General features: G+C 43.3%; 1 protein-coding gene across 2 annotated transcripts in view; it reads left to right on the top strand.

The window, feature by feature from the left end:
• The window catches only part of cep170aa (centrosomal protein 170Aa), a 35,788-nt gene that overhangs the window by 6,844 nt on the left and 10,061 nt on the right, over positions 1–18,883 (top strand). For both annotated transcript variants that reach the window (XM_061790069.1, XM_061790067.1), the window contains exons 2-11: positions 5,055–5,192; positions 7,140–7,229; positions 9,032–9,113; positions 9,265–9,320; positions 9,397–9,613; positions 11,233–11,364; positions 13,345–13,491; positions 14,469–14,774; positions 17,365–17,724; positions 18,408–18,697. In XM_061790069.1, the coding sequence (XP_061646053.1) occupies positions 5,055–5,192; positions 7,140–7,229; positions 9,032–9,113; positions 9,265–9,320; positions 9,397–9,613; positions 11,233–11,364; positions 13,345–13,491; positions 14,469–14,774; positions 17,365–17,724; positions 18,408–18,697 (1,818 nt within the window). The remainder of the gene's footprint in view (positions 1–5,054; positions 5,193–7,139; positions 7,230–9,031; positions 9,114–9,264; positions 9,321–9,396; positions 9,614–11,232; positions 11,365–13,344; positions 13,492–14,468; positions 14,775–17,364; positions 17,725–18,407; positions 18,698–18,883) is intronic.

Raw genomic sequence — 18,883 nt, 5'->3', positions numbered from 1 at the left:
TACTGAGGTTGCATTTATGGAGCTAAAAATTAGGTAGTCAAACAGATAATATTAGCACAAATCTCATTGTGAAGTACATAAGAAACATATACTAGTTAAATATTGAATGCCCCCCTGACAAGCAAGACACAGTATTATTAGGCTTGGATATCGAGAATCGAGAACCACGTGGAACCGGGATTAATGTGCCGGTTATCCCAGAATTGTTTAAATGTAAACATTTCGGTTCCCAGTTTCGATGCCTAGTCTACCGATCCCGAAGAAGAAGCGGCGAAAACCAGCAAAGAACGCGCACGAAGATGTGCTAGTGCCCAACGCCGCCGAACATATGTGTGTTTTAACATTGTTAAAATGAATGACGAGTCGCCTCAGCGCAACACTTGGAATACGATTATATTGTGCAAAGGAGGCTTTCACGATGTGTAGCGTCAGTTGCGCTCCGAGCCTCCGCCTACACTGCGCGGAGCTTCGGTGAAGTCAACTCTCAGTCAACTGGGTGAGTGAAACAGTAAAATACGTCTATGCCAACATTGAGGCAGCTAACAAGGTAAACGGTTGGTAGCATTTTTGCACTGATGGTTTTTAGCGTTTATTTTAGTCTTCAAACCAACGTAAGAGTCAATGACACGGGAAAAAAAAGCTTAACAATTGAGCTAAAACTTCACCATAGCAACTTTACATCACAATGAAGTGGGACAAAATTCACATAAACATTGTCTCACAGTATCACAAACACTAACCTTGTGCCTCATCGGTGGGTAAGGAAAGCAATCAATGTTTTATAGCATTTGGTTCCATCCATTAAAAAAAATTAAATTAAATAATCACCGGTGTTATGTGAAGTTACTTTTCGTGCCAAAAATGCTGAGATCCGGTGCGTACCCTTCAAAATAAAAGGCTACAAGCTTAAAACAGGAAGTCAAGTTAAAACTTGCACATATAAACCATTTGATGTGATAAACAGTCCCAAATAACGATTTTAAAAATGCTACATTTCACTTTTAGCTAAAACATTAATTAATAAATATTAAGTCAACTGGGTTAGTTCCACACGCGTTGCCTTTTAGTTCATAAGTTTGATATTGATACTGATTATAAAGAACCCTGAGTCAAATGTTCATTTCCGTCTATGCTGCGGGCCGCTAAGAAAATGGATGTTCATAATTTGAACACCCTTTATCTAATCCATGCAAACTTTTTTTGACCCAGCCTCCTAAAAGAATCGGAATCAAAAATCGTTTGGAACCAGAATCGAAATGAGGAACCGGAATCGGCACCGGAATGGCTCAAATTCAAACGTTGCCCAACCCTAAGTATTATGCTTTTAAAGGGAGAATTTTTCATTTTTACAGCTCATGTATTGCATCTCATTAGATTGAGCATGTGTACCCAATGACGTGTCCAATGAGGGTAAATGCCCACAAGCTTCATAGCTCAGTCGTTATTGTATTTAGTCACAATATTTGTAGTTTTGAGTTCAAACGTGGCGTCATTTTGTGCTCTAGATAACCGCACCCTTATACGAGCGATGCTTTTGGCGAGTGTGACCACGGTGTGAGTCGGCCTTTCTTCCTCATCAGCTGCTCCTACTCCCACTGTCTGTTAAACTTTGTTCAGTGCGTGTATGTTATTGGTCAACTGTGTGAGTCAACTGATCACGATGCTGAGCCAAATGTTGCATAATCCGAGCATGTTGTGTGCACAGCAGAAGCCATGCATTGGTGTTGGAAACCTATTAAGTTATTATTGTCGTGGACAAACTCCAGTGTGACAACCTTTCCGGTGCCCATTTATGTGTCTGAGTTACGTTGTTTAAAAGGACACGGATTTCTAGATAAAAGAGCAACGCAAATATACTGCAGCTATCAGTGCGATTAGTCCTTATATCGAATGAACTGTACTCGTAGTTTGGAATTAAAATGAAAACCCTGTTCGCGAATGCGCATTCCGCCATTTGTTACAGTGTTGACTTACACGGTTTGCCAGTCATTTTAAATTCAAAAAGCTCAACAAAGATGAGTGTCCCCCCCCCCCCCCCCCCTCTACAGGAAGCGCTCATTTGACTTCCTGACTCTCCAGCTCCTCCACACAAAGAATTCACAGTTATCTCGGAATAATCCCACCCTTTCACTACCCAGTGTGTATGTGCACGTTTGTGTGTGTGTGTGTGTGTGTGTTACAATGAGCGCTGGGGTCTTTGGGTTGGAGAATTCCTGCCAAAGGCACGAGATAACTGTTACTCTTCATTTGCCCCAGCACCACTGTTGCTGACACAGTTGCAGAAAATGGAGATGAGGCACAGCTGTACAAGAACCACTTTATTAGGTGCAGCTGCATAATCTAAAGTGGGCTAAAAATCAATGTGTTCTTCTCGTGTGTGGTGGACCCAAGATTGGCTAGGCTAGGCTAAATGTTATCTTACGTCGTAACTACATTGCTGCTGCAAAGTCTTCTCCTTGTCATTTTTATTGTGGTGAATGACGTGTGGGATACATACAGTGAACCAGTGTTTATTGCGGGGATACCGTAACCCGCAATAGGTGAGAATCTGCAAAACAGAGATAGAGACCATATGAAAAAGTTTTTTTAAACAGTTTTATCCCTTCCACACAATTTAAACTTATTAAAACAAGCTTTTTAAATACATAGCAAAATAAACTCCATCTGGTAGTGTCAATAAACAGCTTGATGCCAAACTGCTGTTTACAGTGAAGTGCGTTGTGCTGATTGAGCTTGCTGACACCATCTAGTGCTCGTATTTTCAATTTTTGCTCACAAGTCAAAGCAAAAAAAAAAAATCCATCTGAGCGAGGGCTCGTATATCGAAAAACTCGCAAGTCGGGTCACTCGTAGCACTGTGTCAAAAATTCCCTTTAGAAAGATGAGAATTCCCCAAAACCACATTGCTCCAGCTGGGCCGGGCTTTCGTGTGTGGTTGCTCGTGAGTGAGGGGCTTGCATTAATGACACCACTCAAGACGGAACACTTCCTTCCCATCCTGCCTCCTCGACCACATTCTCGTTAACTTGGCACACTGTGGTTATTGTGTGGTCATTATGTAGACGCGGGAGGTGGCAACGGGCACGATACCACAGCGGAAATTTGTGCCCCTCATGTTTTATCATTTAAAATTCAACAGAAATGTTCTGGAAAAATATGCACCTAAAGCGGTGATCCACAATCACGCAAGTCGGCAAATCTCACAAGAGTTTCGTAGTTCAGTTCGCATCAAAGGATCCGCATGTTTTGCTTTTTCTTTGGCTTTCTGTGGCTTCTTTCCAAAAGACCAGCCACAGAAGAATGTACACAGGACGTTACACATGTAGCATAAGCACACTCACCGTACGCTTGTCACTTGAGCATTTTCTTGGTTTCATGTTCTACAGTGGCTAACTTTTTTTTAAAGTGACTTGGTAAACTACTTGCAGTAGTTGACAGTACCTTCATTCCAGCCTGGTTTATCAGCTACTGTATGTCAGAAAAAGCTTAAGAGTACATCCTGGAACGTATTGCTTGCTTCGGTTCCCTCATGTTACCAATGTTGTGTCAGGGGTGCAGTTGATTAAAATTTTTACCCGAGGGATTATTGAGACGGTATACCAAGTACTTATGAGGTCAAGTGAACGAGGGCTTAGCTCAATAATCGTTAATTCCCTCTTTGACGAGCCATTCTTGGCACCTTCTCCGCACACACTTGCCTGTTATTTCAGTGCCTGCTTAAAATGGAGAAAAATAATCTGAAGGAGCATTAAACCCTGGACAAAAACCGAAGGTGTAACTGGTGGCGTCGTTGTCTTCCAATTGCACCTCAACTTCGTTTCGCCGTCATCTTGTGACAGAGCAGCGGAAAATTCAATAACGGAAATGTCCTTTCATGTGCTGCGATTTACAGCCACTCAGACGACTTCAATTCGGCTCAGGATAAATATGTTGTTTTCGCTCAAGTCACAGCAAAAATATGCCATTTTTAATGGGTTATTGCATGAAAGGCCGTGCAACCCTTGTGGTATCTTGCCAGTCAGCGTGTTTTTTTGTTTGACCTCCTTTCCAGCTCATGTGATGGGGAGCGAGCGTGGTGGAGGCGGCGGTGGGGGGAATAACTGTCCTGCCGGGAAGGCCGGCCAACATTCCTACATCACTTCCTCCACCGACATCTGGCAATGATCAGGAGGAGAGGATATGAGGATGTGTCGTACAGCCTGGCTTAGTGTCGGTTGCTTAGCCAGGCATCAAAGTGCACCACTGCTCAATGTCATTACAGCTACTGGCCAACAAGCATTATGGAGATGAGCAAGTGCTTTGATTGGATTTTATAAACTAGAGCCTTACCAAGAATTCTGCCTTCATATAAACATCATGTAATTTATATTTTTGTGCCGTTTTAACAGAGTTTGAGATATCGAGATGGGCCAAAAACGGTTGTTTCCTTCTTCAACTTGGCTAAATGTATTTATTTTTAGTTGAACTTTTTCCACTTTGAATTACAGTTTTCACTCAGCTGCCCATTGAAGTACATGATTCAACTCTAGAATACGTCCAGTGGGATTCATCATGGTTGCCTACTAGCGGACAGTTCTCGTCGAACAACATGTTTATTCTTGTGTTTGAAGTTTGGACAGCTGTTTGTAATATTTTGATCTTTGTTAACTGCGCGAGTCGGCAACTATAAAAACCATGGGAAAGAAAAGTATTGACAGATTAATACTTGCACCAATCAGACTGAGCATTATATTATATGCGTAAAGACATTTGAGGTAAAATAATCTATTATTGAGCCCCTGAGCGAAAATTCAAGTGTTACAGCAGTACAAAATAAAGCAGCACACAGCTGAATGATTAAATATGTAGTCATAAAAAAAGGTTGTATACAACTTATTATTATTATTATTAATGCAAGATAAAGTGACTTTTTATAGCATCAGTTTTAAAACAGTCATTAGCCTATGTATAATGCAATTATGCAGCTGTGCTTAATGTTGTGGTTATCGACACTTGATCACACGCACGCATTATGGGCTAATCATGTCTGTATGTTGTTGTTACCCCCCTTGTAGGTGTGTAGCACAAGTAGCTGCAGTGGTGCAGACATGAGCGTCACCTCCTGGTTCCTGGTGAGCAGCGGGGGGACTCGCCACCGACTGCCCCGCGAAATGATCTTTGTCGGGCGGGACGACTGCGAGCTCATGCTACAGGTGAAGATGATGTGCATGATGTGCGCCTTGGTTAAACTTCAAGGATGGGGGATTTGTTCAGCATAGTTTTCCTCCGAACAGGCTAGGAATTTGTATGCTCCAGTGACGTGCCGTAGTTGTTATTTACATACACGCTGAGTCAGTGTCCATGCAGCCAGCCGTAAGAGAGACCTTCTTACCCGCGAGCTAGCAATGACCTCTGGTCACTGCGCTATTTGTAGAAAGTGGGGCACGTATTTATTTTTCTGCTGATGTGCAAAGGCTTAGTACCACCAGTGCACATATGGTGGAAATGACACCTTTTTTCATTGCTTATCAATGTCATCACATTGTAGAACACTGGTACCAGGGATATATCATATGAAAGATTGAAGTCATAATCATACTAGCCAAAATGATCACAGTGGTTATCAGTAGTGTAACGATATCCCTTAAAGAAATATGTTGGGGATTTACTCATGGAAGTTGAAACATTTGGTACTCTTGCATGGTCTAATCAGTTTACCAACAATCCTCCAAATATTATAAAGAAAAAAGACAAGACTAAAGTACATATTAGGGGAAAATATTGTAAAAACACCAAAATATTAGATGAAAAATACACAAATATATAAAATACAAAATACAAAAATATTACAGAATAATCTGACAAAATACAAAACTAATAAAAACCTGGAAAAAAAATAGTCAATAACTCAAGGTTACATGACAAAAGTTATAACAGGCTTGCATACTGGCGCAATTTGAACTAGATTTGCATTGGGTGCTGGCCTTTTGCCATTAATATTGATGCGTTTTGCTTGATGGTTTGTGGGGGAAGAAGTCCTGCATTCATATCTTTATGTGGACTCCCCCCAAAAAGTAATGGCTTTTTCCATGCCCCAACCTTATACACAGTTCCGCTAAAATTGGTTTCGTAGTTTGTGCAATCGTGCAGAAGGCCAATGAAAACATAACCTCCTTGGGAGAGTTAAAAATATCTTGCCGTGTTTCTTTTCCCAGCTGGCTTGAATGCAGTCACAGTCTGTTTCTGCCATAATCTGTCTCTTTTTCTGATGCAATGGCATGTAAAAAGTTCATCTCAGTGTCTACTGGCCCGTACTCCCTGCTGCTCTGTGCCATTTTGCATAGGCTGGGATTTTTTGGGGACATGTATTTGGCTTGAATCATTTGTAAGTTTCTTGCAGTTTTCCATGTGACCGCTCCAGCGAGGCAAGCGCTCATCTCATGGCCGACCACGTACTTGTGTCACGCACCAAATACATTTTCACAGACAATGTAACCGGCCTCAAGCATCGTGATCTTTATCATCTGAAACCTGACGAGTACATTGACTTTTTACCATATGTAAGCAGTGTAGTTGGTAGTCACATCAGTACGTGTTACTCAGCTAATTGCCGTGTGTGGCAACAAGAGTCAGCTCCACTCAAGCACGAAGTAAAACAAACTGCTCAATCCGTCTCTATCCCCTTTGATCCAGCCTAATCTCGCTAAGGTAATCAGTATTATGCTTTGCTCGCTTGAGGTGCTTCTCAAGGCTTTCTTACCTATTTCAGTGCTTATCAAGACATTTCTATCTCAGAAGGAAAACAGACGGAGAAAATAAAGGTGTGAGAGTTATATGCTCGTGGGAATTCCTTAAATTATGCGAGGCAAAGCAAATCTCAAGATGTGTTTATACATGACATTGACACCTGAAAGCATTTCTCCATCTGACCCTGACATACTCTGAGGAATAACAATCACATTCTTCATAATCTTCCCCAGCAAATATCATTACATGAGAGCACACGCAGCCTTCAAATGCTTTTATGTCTGCAATGGTTTCCATTCCTCAGTCATGCAGAGTCCTCACGTGAACAGGAACTGATGAACAATCTGTGACCTGAAATCATTTTTCAGCCCCCCCATCCGTAAGCACCATGTTTTATTGTTTGTCATTCACAGTCTCGCAGTGTGGACAAGCAGCACGCCGTCATCAACTACGAGCCTGGCTCAGACGAACACAAGGTGAAGGACCTGGGCAGCCTGAATGGGGTGAGTGCTTCAAACACGACATGCAGAGGATCCAAGAAGACAAATATAAAGATGATCATGATGGATAGGGGGTGGGAGGAGATGAAGATTCATCCGGAGAGGTTCATTTTTTTTCGACAATCAATAGAACCCACTAATTGTCTTCACCTAATCAGTCAGGGCTGAGGTTTATTTTGAATGTTAATGTTACAAATGTTCACTCAGTTATTCAGATAGGCAAGTCAAAAGGTCACCCACCATGGCAACACAGATTGCCAATAGGGTGCACAAGATTGTGGCAAAGCACTACTTTTTTTTCTATTAGACAGTGCTATGGCCTTTATAAATGAAGTTCCTCCCCTCACTTAATCATAGTTCATTGGCACCAGGATGCCACAAGATGGTGCCAAAGCAATGCTATTATTTTGCAATTGTTGAGTTAGTCAGAGAAAAATTGTAAATTGTCTGCAATGTTTCCAAAAACATGCACAGTGGATATAAAAAGTCGGCACACCCCTGTTCAACATGGGTTTCATCTGACCATAACACATTTCCCATGAGTGTTTGGGAGATTTTGTTATGGACCAGTAAAACCAAGGTTGAACTTTTTTGCCATAATTCCAAAATGTCTGTCTGCAAACATAACCGTGCTCATCACCAAAAGAACACCATACCGACAGTGAAGCATGGCGGTGGCAGCATCATGCTTCGGGACTGTTTTTCTGCAGCTGGAACTGGGGCCTTAGGTGGAAGGGATTCGGAACAGTTCAAAATAGCAGTCCGTGTTCACACCAACTCTTCAGGCTTCTGCTAGAAAGCACACACAAACTGTCAAGAAAAGCCTCCTAGAACATCTGAAATGTATTTTGGCATAATCAGAGGCACTTTAAATGGTGTCATTTGTTGGCTGATTCCCATTTAACATGAGTTTGAATGAGACTGGTTAATTCTGCTCACAGCCCAGTTATAAGGTGTACATACTTTTGCAACCGCGCTCTCTCAGTGGTTTATTTGAACTTCTGCTCTCAAAAATATAGACATATTTTCATTGAGTTGCAAAGGCGTCACATTAATGGTGAAAAAAAGTTTTAAAAATATTTACCATGGTCTAATTTTTTCATATCACAAAAATGTGTCAAGATTTTACATCCACTGTGTTAACTGTAGACTCTAAATTGTCTGTCGGTGTCAATGTGAGTGTGGCTGGTTGCCTCAACAGTATATGTCAGACATACTGTACTTGATTTATTGTTGTATTATTCCCCAGTATGATAAGAACAACATGATTTCTCTCTGACATAAAGCAAGGTTACAGTTGCCATGTGGTGTTTAGTCATGTGCCGTGATTACTACCCCCCTCCGTCCCCCTCCCGGTTTGGACTTGGTATTCAGCGGGTCACTCACATCCTTTGCAGATCTTCAACAGGAAGTCGTAGTCAGAGACGCTTCCTGCTGTGTCACCCACTATTCACTTGTTTGGATGGATTGAAGGGAACTTTTTGGCTGCTGACTCAGGAGATTTACAAAGTCTGTTTGGGCCATTTTCTGACTGTTGTGTTTCATTTCCTGCCACGCTGAGCACATTTACTTTGCTCTATGAACATTTTAGCCTGCCTGATGTGATGATTTGCTGTGTGGTACATAAATAAAAACAATTTGAAAAAAATATTGAGGGATTCATAGTCCACAGTTGAATCTAGTGTGTTGCATTTCCCTCTGATTTCGGATCTAAATTTATCAGTAAGATCAGAAGCAGACTGATACAGGATGAAAAATTATTTATAGTCCATTTTTTTCTGTTTTCGGTCTTTTTCTCCCCACAGACCTTTGTAAATGATGTCCGCATTCAAGAGCAGATGTACATCACCCTCAAGTTGGAGGACAAACTGAGGTTTGGATATGATATCCTTCACACACCCCTAAACATCCACCGGTGGGTTCATCATTTCAGTTCCACTGGTGTTCCTCAGGGAGATGTTGCATGCATCTGGTGCAATTGGTGTGTGTGTGTGTGTGTGTGTTTACTGGCGTTTCCTTAACCTGGCTCTCTCACATACTAACTGGTTCACTGTTGAGAGAGGTGAGCTCACCGTGCCCGAGGAGGCTCTCAAGGTGAGATAAGCAGCACAGCGCCACGTCCTTTAAAGAACCATATCGGTCCTCATGTCGATCCATCTTCCATTTCCAGCATGAGAAATTCACCAGCGGCCTCCAGCTGAGCAAGAAGCCGTCCAAAGGTGAAACGACCACGAGCAAGTCCCCCATTAAAACCCCATCAAAGACGCAAAAGTCTCCCGGTGGCGGTACCCCCAGGCCCGGCCAAACAACAACAGATGGGGTCTCTCCCTCCAAAGAGCCCCCACCCAAACCTGCAGACTCTCACAAAACCGAAGAAAGGATTGGAGGTGAGAACAAAAGAAAAGCATGCAGCAAACCGGAAGGCCAGACCTCCGCCAACGCCTTCACACACGCATAAGTCCTGCTGCATATGCCTGAATTTTTTTTCCATGAAGAATCTTGCATTATTTATTGAGAAATTAAAGAAAATATGTACCTTAATCTGTATCTGTACCAAAATTGACTGGGCAATGGGCCTATACTCGCTGCAGGATTGTTTTTTACGAGATCGTGCTAACAAAGCTTAAACCAGATGTTTCCCACTCGCTATTATTGCGATTTTTTTTATCACATGGTTTCTATTACTGCATGAAAAATCCACGAAAATGGGATACTGTCCATATTGCTGTTCAAAATTGAGTGAAAACACACCTCAGATTTCACACTTTGGACACACAATTCCGCATTTTGGATGGCTAGAGGCTAGTCTACTGTTCAGTATTTTTCTTTTTTTCTTTTTGGAGTCTTTTGTCCTTTAAGAAAACGCACACTTGCTGGGGTTTATCTCAGGGCGGTGTATATGGTCGCCAAGGGAAGGGGCTTTACCACCTCTGCCATCGTGCAATTATTTCGTTTTGAAAGGAGTATTTTAGTTCCTAATCATAGACATCACTCACCAGTAGGGGTCCTGTTTAAGCTCCAGATGTTGAAATAAGGCCACATGGAGCTTGCGTTATTATTCGAGATTAGGCAATCGAGTGCCATCATAAAACAAAGCCATATGCCAGTGTTAGTTTGTATTCACGTGTGTGCACAATCACAGGCGCGCACGTATACATTGGGGAACAGTACTAAAATAGATATTCAGTTTGATGTCCTTCCATCTGCCAAATGAGAGCCTCTTGTGCTTCTCTAACGACCTACTGTGTTATTACTATGATGAAGGCCTCAGGTTTTAAAGCTTGCGCTAGATATACATTTGTTTTTATATAAGCGCGACTTCTACTTATGGCATGGAATTTGGCAGGCAACATCCATAATTATCCTGCTATAGTGTGTTTAACCCAGGATGAGTGGTACTTAGATGAAAAGGTGAAGGACAAGGATTTAGCTTAAAGATTCATCTAATGATAATAATTATCAACAGGAGACTTTTCGTTTCCTTTCACTTTATGATATGCTGTCCTATATAAAAGACAGAAAAGGTAGTTGGTACAAATAGTTGCGCATCAGATTTGCTTTGAGCCAATTAAAAGCATTCAAAGTTTTTTTTTTTCATGCCTTTTTTTCAAAAGGCATAGTTTTTGCGAATATACCAGTAGTTATTTTTTTTCCGTTAACATAGCATAACATTATGACTTTTTTTCTTGCAAATTAAAATTTCTATAGTATTTAGGGGTCAACACGGTAGGTATTTTTAATTGCCGTTAGTAAAGATTTCTACCCATAAGGGATCTCTGGACCCAAAAAGTTGGAGAACTTCTGTAAATGGTCTGTAATTAGGTTTCTGGAGTACCAACACAGCAGACGGGAACTACCACACTACACACACACACACACACACACAAAAAACTTGGCGTCGTGCCTTCATGAACACTTTGTGGGTGGCACCATTTTAAAGTACATAAAAACATGTTGCACATTCCACAGTTCATCTCTTAAAATGCGTGCCCGCGCTGTCTCCCAGTGGATGTTACAGCTCTGCCTCGCGGGACCCCCCTGTACGGCCAGCCGGCGTGGTGGGGGTACGGGGACGCGGATGACGAGAACTCCTTCAAGCAGGAAAGCAAGACGTCCAGCAAAAAGCCTGAGCTCACAGGTAGGACGCATTTACATTTTTAGCCTACACTCACATTCAATTTGAAATCTGACTGGTTTTTTTGTTTGTTTGTTTGTTTGTTTGTTTTTAAACCTCACAGTAATTAAATGACCACATATATAAACCACAATGCCCCATTATAACCCCTCTTTTTAGTGTCCAAACAGACGGTGTGTTTGTGCACGCACTGGTGATGTACATTCAAGTGCACACAAAAGGCTTTTTCACAGAACCAGCTAGTGTATATACAGTATGTGTGCCTGGCCGTCTGACTGCGGGGTCACGTTAACTGATGCCGCGTAGCCAGAGTAACAGGATTAAGGACTACACCAATGGTAAAAGAGCTTAGCAATATCAAATCAGTTTGGCCCAGACTGCTTTAGAGGGCAAGGGGGGGGGGTTACCCTGAAGCGGCCTCAAATCTCTCATCACATCTGGAATGGATACTCTGCCAGCATCTTCAGCAGCCGGATTGATTTTATTGCCAGTCATGCAGATTGCACGTGGATTTTAGCAGTTTTTGTTTTGGGAGTTTTTAATGAGCGCAAGTATCCGACGAGTGCAAACGAATGGGATCGGTGAGGTCCGCCGTAGAAATAGGTGAGTGAGTGTGGCTGACTTAGTAAGGCAGCGTAATACTGCAGGGAGTTGTCAAAAAAAGATCTTTTTTTGCGATACTTGTTTCATAACTGTGGGAGCTCCGTCAGTCTGTTTGCTCCAGTAGACTTTTAAGTATGTTTGAGGCCCAGTGAAGTGACGATGGGGAGACAGATTGAGGGCAGATTCTCACTGTGAATGTGTGTGTTTTGCTGTTTTCGTGCGTGTCCTTTTCTCCTTCCTCAGTGAATAGGCTATGTGAATGGAGCCCCCCCATACTCCTTCCTTGTGTATTGTCCTTTCGACCGATCTCACACACACACACCACAGAATTCAAATAGACCTCTCGCTTGATCATTAACCTAGCACGCACTAATTCTCGGGTAAGCAATGCCTCTCAATTCCGTATACAGAGGTGACGAGCGCACGTCGAGGTTTGACATTTGAACTACTTTTCTGTGCAGATGCTGTTGTTTGTGTCGTTTAATGGAGGCTCATATGTTGCTGGGATTAATGACTCATGCTAAGTCTATTATTGTTTTTTGTTTTTTTATGATGCTTTTAAAGCTTGGCTGTAGCTTGTTTAGGTTTCCACTGGAGGATGTACAGGCTTATATGCAAATTATTTATTGGATAGCATCATGCTAATTTATGAAATGTTCCAGATAAGAAAAAGTCAGATCATCTCTGTTTCACAAACTGGATTAAGTGTTAAAATAAAATGGGAAGTCGTTTGTCCCCCCTGTCCGGGTGTTGCTTGTTGACCATTGCTAACATAAAATCCAAGTTGCACTCATCCCCAAAGCGGTTTACTGTGCCAAAAACGCAGCTCTACAGAGCGGTTCCAAATTTTCAGCAAGCCATAAACATGCATCAGATTCGCTTGAAAGACTTGCCTCACTATTTATTCTCTTCCGTTTCAGTTTATTTGGTTGCTTCTTAAAGTCACCGAGGCGTATGTTGCCACAACTGCTCCTCGGCATGAAGCAGATGGCCCCTCTAATTTTGCAAGAGCGTCGTTTATCATATTTAGATCCCACAGAGGTTTCGTTTGTTCCAACTAACAGACTGACGTGCTGGCAAAACAGGTTTTTAAGATGTCCACCAGCATGTTTCTCACTGTGCAGTGTGCACATGACTTCTGCTTGTATGAGACACACGAGGGAAACCAAAGGCTCGTTTTCACGCGGAGGAGTAAGGCTGAAGCCGCGTTTTGAATGTTATATTATTAAAATAATTACAGTTTCTGTCCACGCAGTATACATAGACAGATGATCTATCTGACCGTAAGTGCACACAGAAAATGAACTTTATATTTAAAATGGAACATATTTCCAGTATTGCCAACAACGCTCACATCTTCAATTTTGTTTTAATCCGCAGAGGGGAAAGAGGTTCGGCGCGGAGAGGACGGCCACAATCCAGGTTACATGGAGCTCCCCACCAAGGAAAATCATCACGTGGCCACCAACGGCATCCATGAGATACCCACCAAGGACACGGAGGGAACCGGCTCTCACAACAGCGCAGGTGAAGATGTGAATGCTTTCATTTGAAATCTTCAAAGCCAAAATACAAAACCCACTTGAACAGTAAGGCCTCTAGGATTACCTTCCAAGGTCAAAAAGTGCAACAAAGTTTCACTGCTAGATCTAATGGCGGAACTCTAACTCTATTATTCATATACACTATACTTTGATAGAGGATTACATATGCTGCACAGTTCCTTTGTTAAATGTAATCATTTTGTTTATGGATTCAAATTGTTAAGCACTGCAGGTATTTCACAGGTGTGAAATCTTTTGTGCTTAAGAGCCATATTGGATTTTGAAGACAGACAGATGAGCCAGGTCATTTGTAGATGAAGGGAAACAAGTTATGTGTATGTAAAATTGTTTATTGTAATAATATAAGAATTCTCTAAGTATTGAATTTCATTTAAATCTAGTTATTTCACCAATTATTTAATAAAATAAATGAAAAAGACTTAATGTATATGTACATTTGTTTATTTCACTGACATATGTAGCAATAAATCAAATTATTTAATGAGATACATTTGAATTAACTCATTTTAGGAAAAACAGCTACATTAATGCAACAAATCTTACAGTACTCTTGATAATGTAAATGCTCGCAAGGAAGAACCAAGCGGGCCCTATGTGGCCCTTGGCCATACTTTGCGCATCAATGCACAATAGGGACAAAAATATTGGGACACGTGGTGATGACACCTAGAGGAAGTGTTAGTTTCATTTCCTTGCATTCTTCTGGAAAAACTTTCTACAAGTTGGAATGTGTCTGTGGGAATTTCATGTTTGATGCGCTTGTTCTTCCACACCAAAATCATCCAATCAAGTCTTCAGGGACTTTGCTTTGTGCACTGGGAACAGAAAACGACTTTTCCCAAACTGAACGGAACTTGGAAACATACAACTACATGATTGATAGCCAATGTTTGTCCACATAGTGTCTATATTCACACAAAAACTACGTGTGCTCCACAGCTCAAGGCCACGCCTCCTTCACGATAGAGTTCGACAGCACTTCCCCTGGGAGGGTCACCATCAAAGACCACGTCTCAAAGTTCATGCCGGGCCAACACAGGTCCCGCGCCAAGAGGAGCGGCGCGGTCAGCGGCGGCACGGGGAGCAGGGACCTGAGCACGTTGCAGGCGGCCATGATGGCGTCGGAGAGCAAGGTGGCGGATTGGCTGGCGCAGAACGACCCCACGCTGATCCGCGGCGAGTCCACGGAGGACGATAGCAAGAGCAACAAGAGTGATGTGCCTGTGCATCTCAAAAGGCTGAAAGGTGAGGAACTGGGCAGCGAGGAAGGGAAATCGCATCAAGCAGTGACAAACACGCTCACAAACACTTGTACTTCACGAAGTCTGAGTTACTGCAGAGTGCTCAGCTAATTAAATGGAGGCCAATTTATCATGATGTATAGGGGGAGGGGTCGCGACTGACAGGGAGCTGATGGAAATGGGATGCTCATTCAACGTGGGGGTTGTACTAGATGCATGTCAAGTGGCTGGCAGAGTGTCTCGTCCGATTGGTCATTATGTTTGCTAACTGACTTGGGGACCGCGAGATGTCTTAATATTTTGAAGCGGCTTAAATGGAGGCAATAGAGTGTCAAAAGCTGGCAAAGTGTGGTTGGACTAATAAAGACGGAGAGGGTTGTTTTGAGGAGTAGACACATGGATAGAAAACCTACCCTTGATGCTGCTGACTGTGGACCTCGGGGAGCAGGAGGGCGGTGAACGGCCCTCCCCGCAATGCTGACCGCTGCGAGAACGCCAGCGCTGATTGGACAAAGAGAGGAAGTAGAGCGAGGTTAGTTGCCTGGACTGCCATGTGGAGGAAAGAGAAGCGATGATGTAGCAGTTGCAGAACGTTGCTTAGAGAGGCAAAGAAGCAGCTGATGGAAAGGAACCGCAGAACGAGGACTACATTAAACCGTGACGGATGCGGGAGCACGTGGAAGTAAGTCATTTAGGAGCCCATTTAGGGCACCTGTCAATCATTTCTCATGCGGATGCTGCATAAGCACAAACTGAGTAGAGGCAGTTGAGGCAATGGAAATGTATAATTGACCTTATATTCATACAGTTGTGATGTTAAAACTCAGAATACCTGTTTTTTTTTTTTTTTGTTTGTTATTTTTTTTTTGTCAGAAATTGATTTTGATTATCGTAAGGCCAAAGTTGTGAGGATGTACATCTATGAACATAATTGTCAGGTGAAGGTCTGAGTAGCTTAGTGGAAGAAGAGCAGATGAACACCTACCAACTCAGAAAACAATGAAATTGAGACTGGTTGCTCAAGTCATTGCAGTTTGCTTCAGAGCACTGCAAGTTGCCTCCTGAGTGTTGCGTTCAACCGTGTGTGTATGTTAAAAGAAAAAAAAAAAAAAAGCGTGAGTCGCATATTTGCACGTTATCTCCCTGTCCTCGACAAGCTTTCTCCGCTTGTCTCTCTTCGCCCGTCCTGGGATTGACAGGTGATATGTGTGGCGCACCCCTCGGCACAAGAAAAGCATTGCAAAGCCGGCGAACACCGCGTGGCACCCAATGTTTGCTGACTGCTCATGAAAAACGTTGTTGGTGTTGAATGCAGTTTTGTGTGTACGTGCGGATTTGCGTGTGTGTGTTGTGCGCGTAGGCAAAGGCCACCGCAGTTCAAGCGGTGGCAAGCGGTGCGCAGCGCCCGCCTCTCATAAGTGACAACTGTGTTCTCCACTAACAGCTTCTTTGTCTGCGCAGGGGGACAAAACAATAAAGGCGATTGTTTATCTGCTCATCGAGTTTAGCCTTTATGCTTTCTTTTCTTATCTTGGTTGAATTACAGACGTTTTTGAAAATGTCAAACACTCTTACAAGACAGACGCTGACTCAACAGATGCTCTTCATTTTAATGGACACTTTGCTTCAATTTAAAATGTCAGAACTCTACACTGAGCCCCCTCGTGCCATCATCTTCTGAGACTTAATCCTGGACATCCCCGCTTCCGTCTTTTCCTGAACCCCCCCTCCCCCCACCACCTTCGCATTTCCAATCTCCCTTCACCACCCCCTCCTTTCGTTTTATCCCCGAAGCCATTTCTCCTCCTCCCTTGCTGCCACCGCCTCATTGTCATCCTACCCTTCCTCTCTCTCTCTCTCTTTCTTTCGCTCTTTCTTTCTCTGAGCCAGTAGCCGTGTGCTGGGCCAGCCTGGCACCGTTTCCACCATGGCACATTCAAATGGGACATGATAGAAATGTAAATTGAAAACCTTGGATTCAAAATTTGTTTAAAATGGTTTTATTTATTTATTTTAAATTGTTTTCTTCCCCCTTCAGTTTTATCCACAGTGGATGTGCTTTGATTGTGTTTTTTCTTCTTATTCGTGGTTGCTTCTCTCATACAAACACACCACATAGCTGCAGTTTGCTATTCGCAAAGTCACCTATTAAATATTTTAAAACATATGCTGTGACATACTAGGAAGATTCTTACATTTTTTTGAATTTGGTACACACTATATTCTGCCTGGTTTTTATATAATCGTTCATGACGCAGCACCTTTGAATTTTATGTATGTTAGACTTTAATATAAACTGTTTGCATGTGTATTGTATTGCCTTTTATTTATCAAATACATTTCTATCAGTGTTTCAGTTTTATGCCTTTTTTGTTATAAGTCCTCCCAAACAACGTCTGCCTGTTCCTTGGAGGAAGCGTTGCAAAGAGGAGTTTTGCTGCCTGTGAATCTCAATACAACAGTTAATATCGTCAATTCTGAACATTTTTGCGAGGTGTCTAGTGTTTTTTTTCCATTATTCGCGGGAGGGCACGTGCAAGGTTTTTCTGATCTTCCAGAATACTTGTTTGCTAATGTTTAACACATCTTACCAGGCAGCAAACATGAAGATGGCACCCAAAGTGACTCTGAGAACGGTCTGGGCCTGCGCTTCGCCAGCCGGCGCCACGCCCTCGAGGAACGTCTAAAAGCAGCGCACGGCCACGTGGGATTAGGAGGAGGCGCGGGAGCAGCCGGTGAGAACGGGGCGAGCGGGCCTCGGGCAGGCGGCGGCCGCACGGCCTTCATGATCGAGTTCTACGACGAGGAGAACCCCCGCAAGCGCCGCTCGTATTCGTTTTCCCAGACTGCGCCGCTGCTGAGCGGAGCCGGCGGCGAGGGGCTGTGCCCGCAACCCCCCTCTCAGCCCAAGGTGTTTAGCATCTCCACCTCGGCTACCGCGGCCTCAGACTCGGGTAAGTAACTCATTGCTACAGCTGTTCCACAAAATTGGAGCTCGGCAAATGAAATTAAAGATTGAAATGTAAAAGTTTAGCATAGAATGGTATGCTTTATGGTCAATCCTCAATACATGTAGAGCATACAGAGGGGCTGAAATGTCTTTCTCGAGGCCCACCGTCGCAAACAAAAGACCGTAACAATAACGCAATCCTTTCTTCACTCATACATTTGAAGTCTCCCTTCATCAGTGGCTCATGGTTGTTGTGATGACAGCGTGCTTGTCGTCCCTCCCGTTCGCCACAAGTTGAACGTAAACAAGCAACTGTAGCGTCCATTGTCGAGTAACACACATGCGCATACAGAAAGAATAATGTCTCCATTTTCCAGTCCCCTATCGAGCCGCCTCACTCTCCTCCGCCCATCTCCACGTTTCCATTTTTACACCTCTTTTAAATGTGAGATCATTTGAGCAAGGATTATTAAACACCCTCTACAAATGCTGCTTGCCACTCAGCTGAAACATGGTTAAATACAATATATGAATAAGGATGACATTAGAGCTATCCGTTTGTTTCTGCTTTGAGGCGATGACGCGGCGTCATTGTTGCATCACTGCTTTTCTGTGCATGATCTCGTATTTGATCTCCTAGAAAATATCTGTCATTTTGTGTTTCTATGTTGTGTTTATTCTCTCTAGGTAAAGTCCCGGCCCCAATCTCTGCCACAGTGGCTGCAGGCGCCCCCACAGCGGCCCGCGTGCTCCTCAAGCAGAGGTCCGAAGACCCGAGCGTCGGCCGCAGTTCAATCAGCACGGGGCTGGCGACGGGAAGCCCCACCAGCCCCAGCGAGGACACTTCATTCACGGGGCAAGCGGCCGTGGCGGCCGGGAAGGAGGCGGGGGACGACCACAGCGATAACGGGACCTACACGATCGAGCTGGAAAACAGAAACCCGGAGGAGGAGGAGGCCAGGCGCATGATTGACAAGGTAGGGAAGCTCTCTGCTCCTACGGAGGGCGTCACTTTTGCAGTTTTATACTTTACGACGCGTCCATTCTATGTGGTGCGCTTACTTTACAAGGAGTGGTATAATTATCGGGCTCGCTGTGTTGCCTGTACGCATTACAGTCAAAACAGACAGTGGTATTATGTAAATTCCTGTCATTAGCTGGCA

This window comes from Phyllopteryx taeniolatus, chromosome 11, assembly GCF_024500385.1.
Source record: "Phyllopteryx taeniolatus isolate TA_2022b chromosome 11, UOR_Ptae_1.2, whole genome shotgun sequence".
NCBI classification, from domain to species: domain Eukaryota; kingdom Metazoa; phylum Chordata; class Actinopteri; order Syngnathiformes; family Syngnathidae; genus Phyllopteryx; species Phyllopteryx taeniolatus.
The sequence above is the reverse complement of the archived record's forward strand: the minus strand, read 5'-3'. Positions and strand labels throughout refer to the sequence as shown.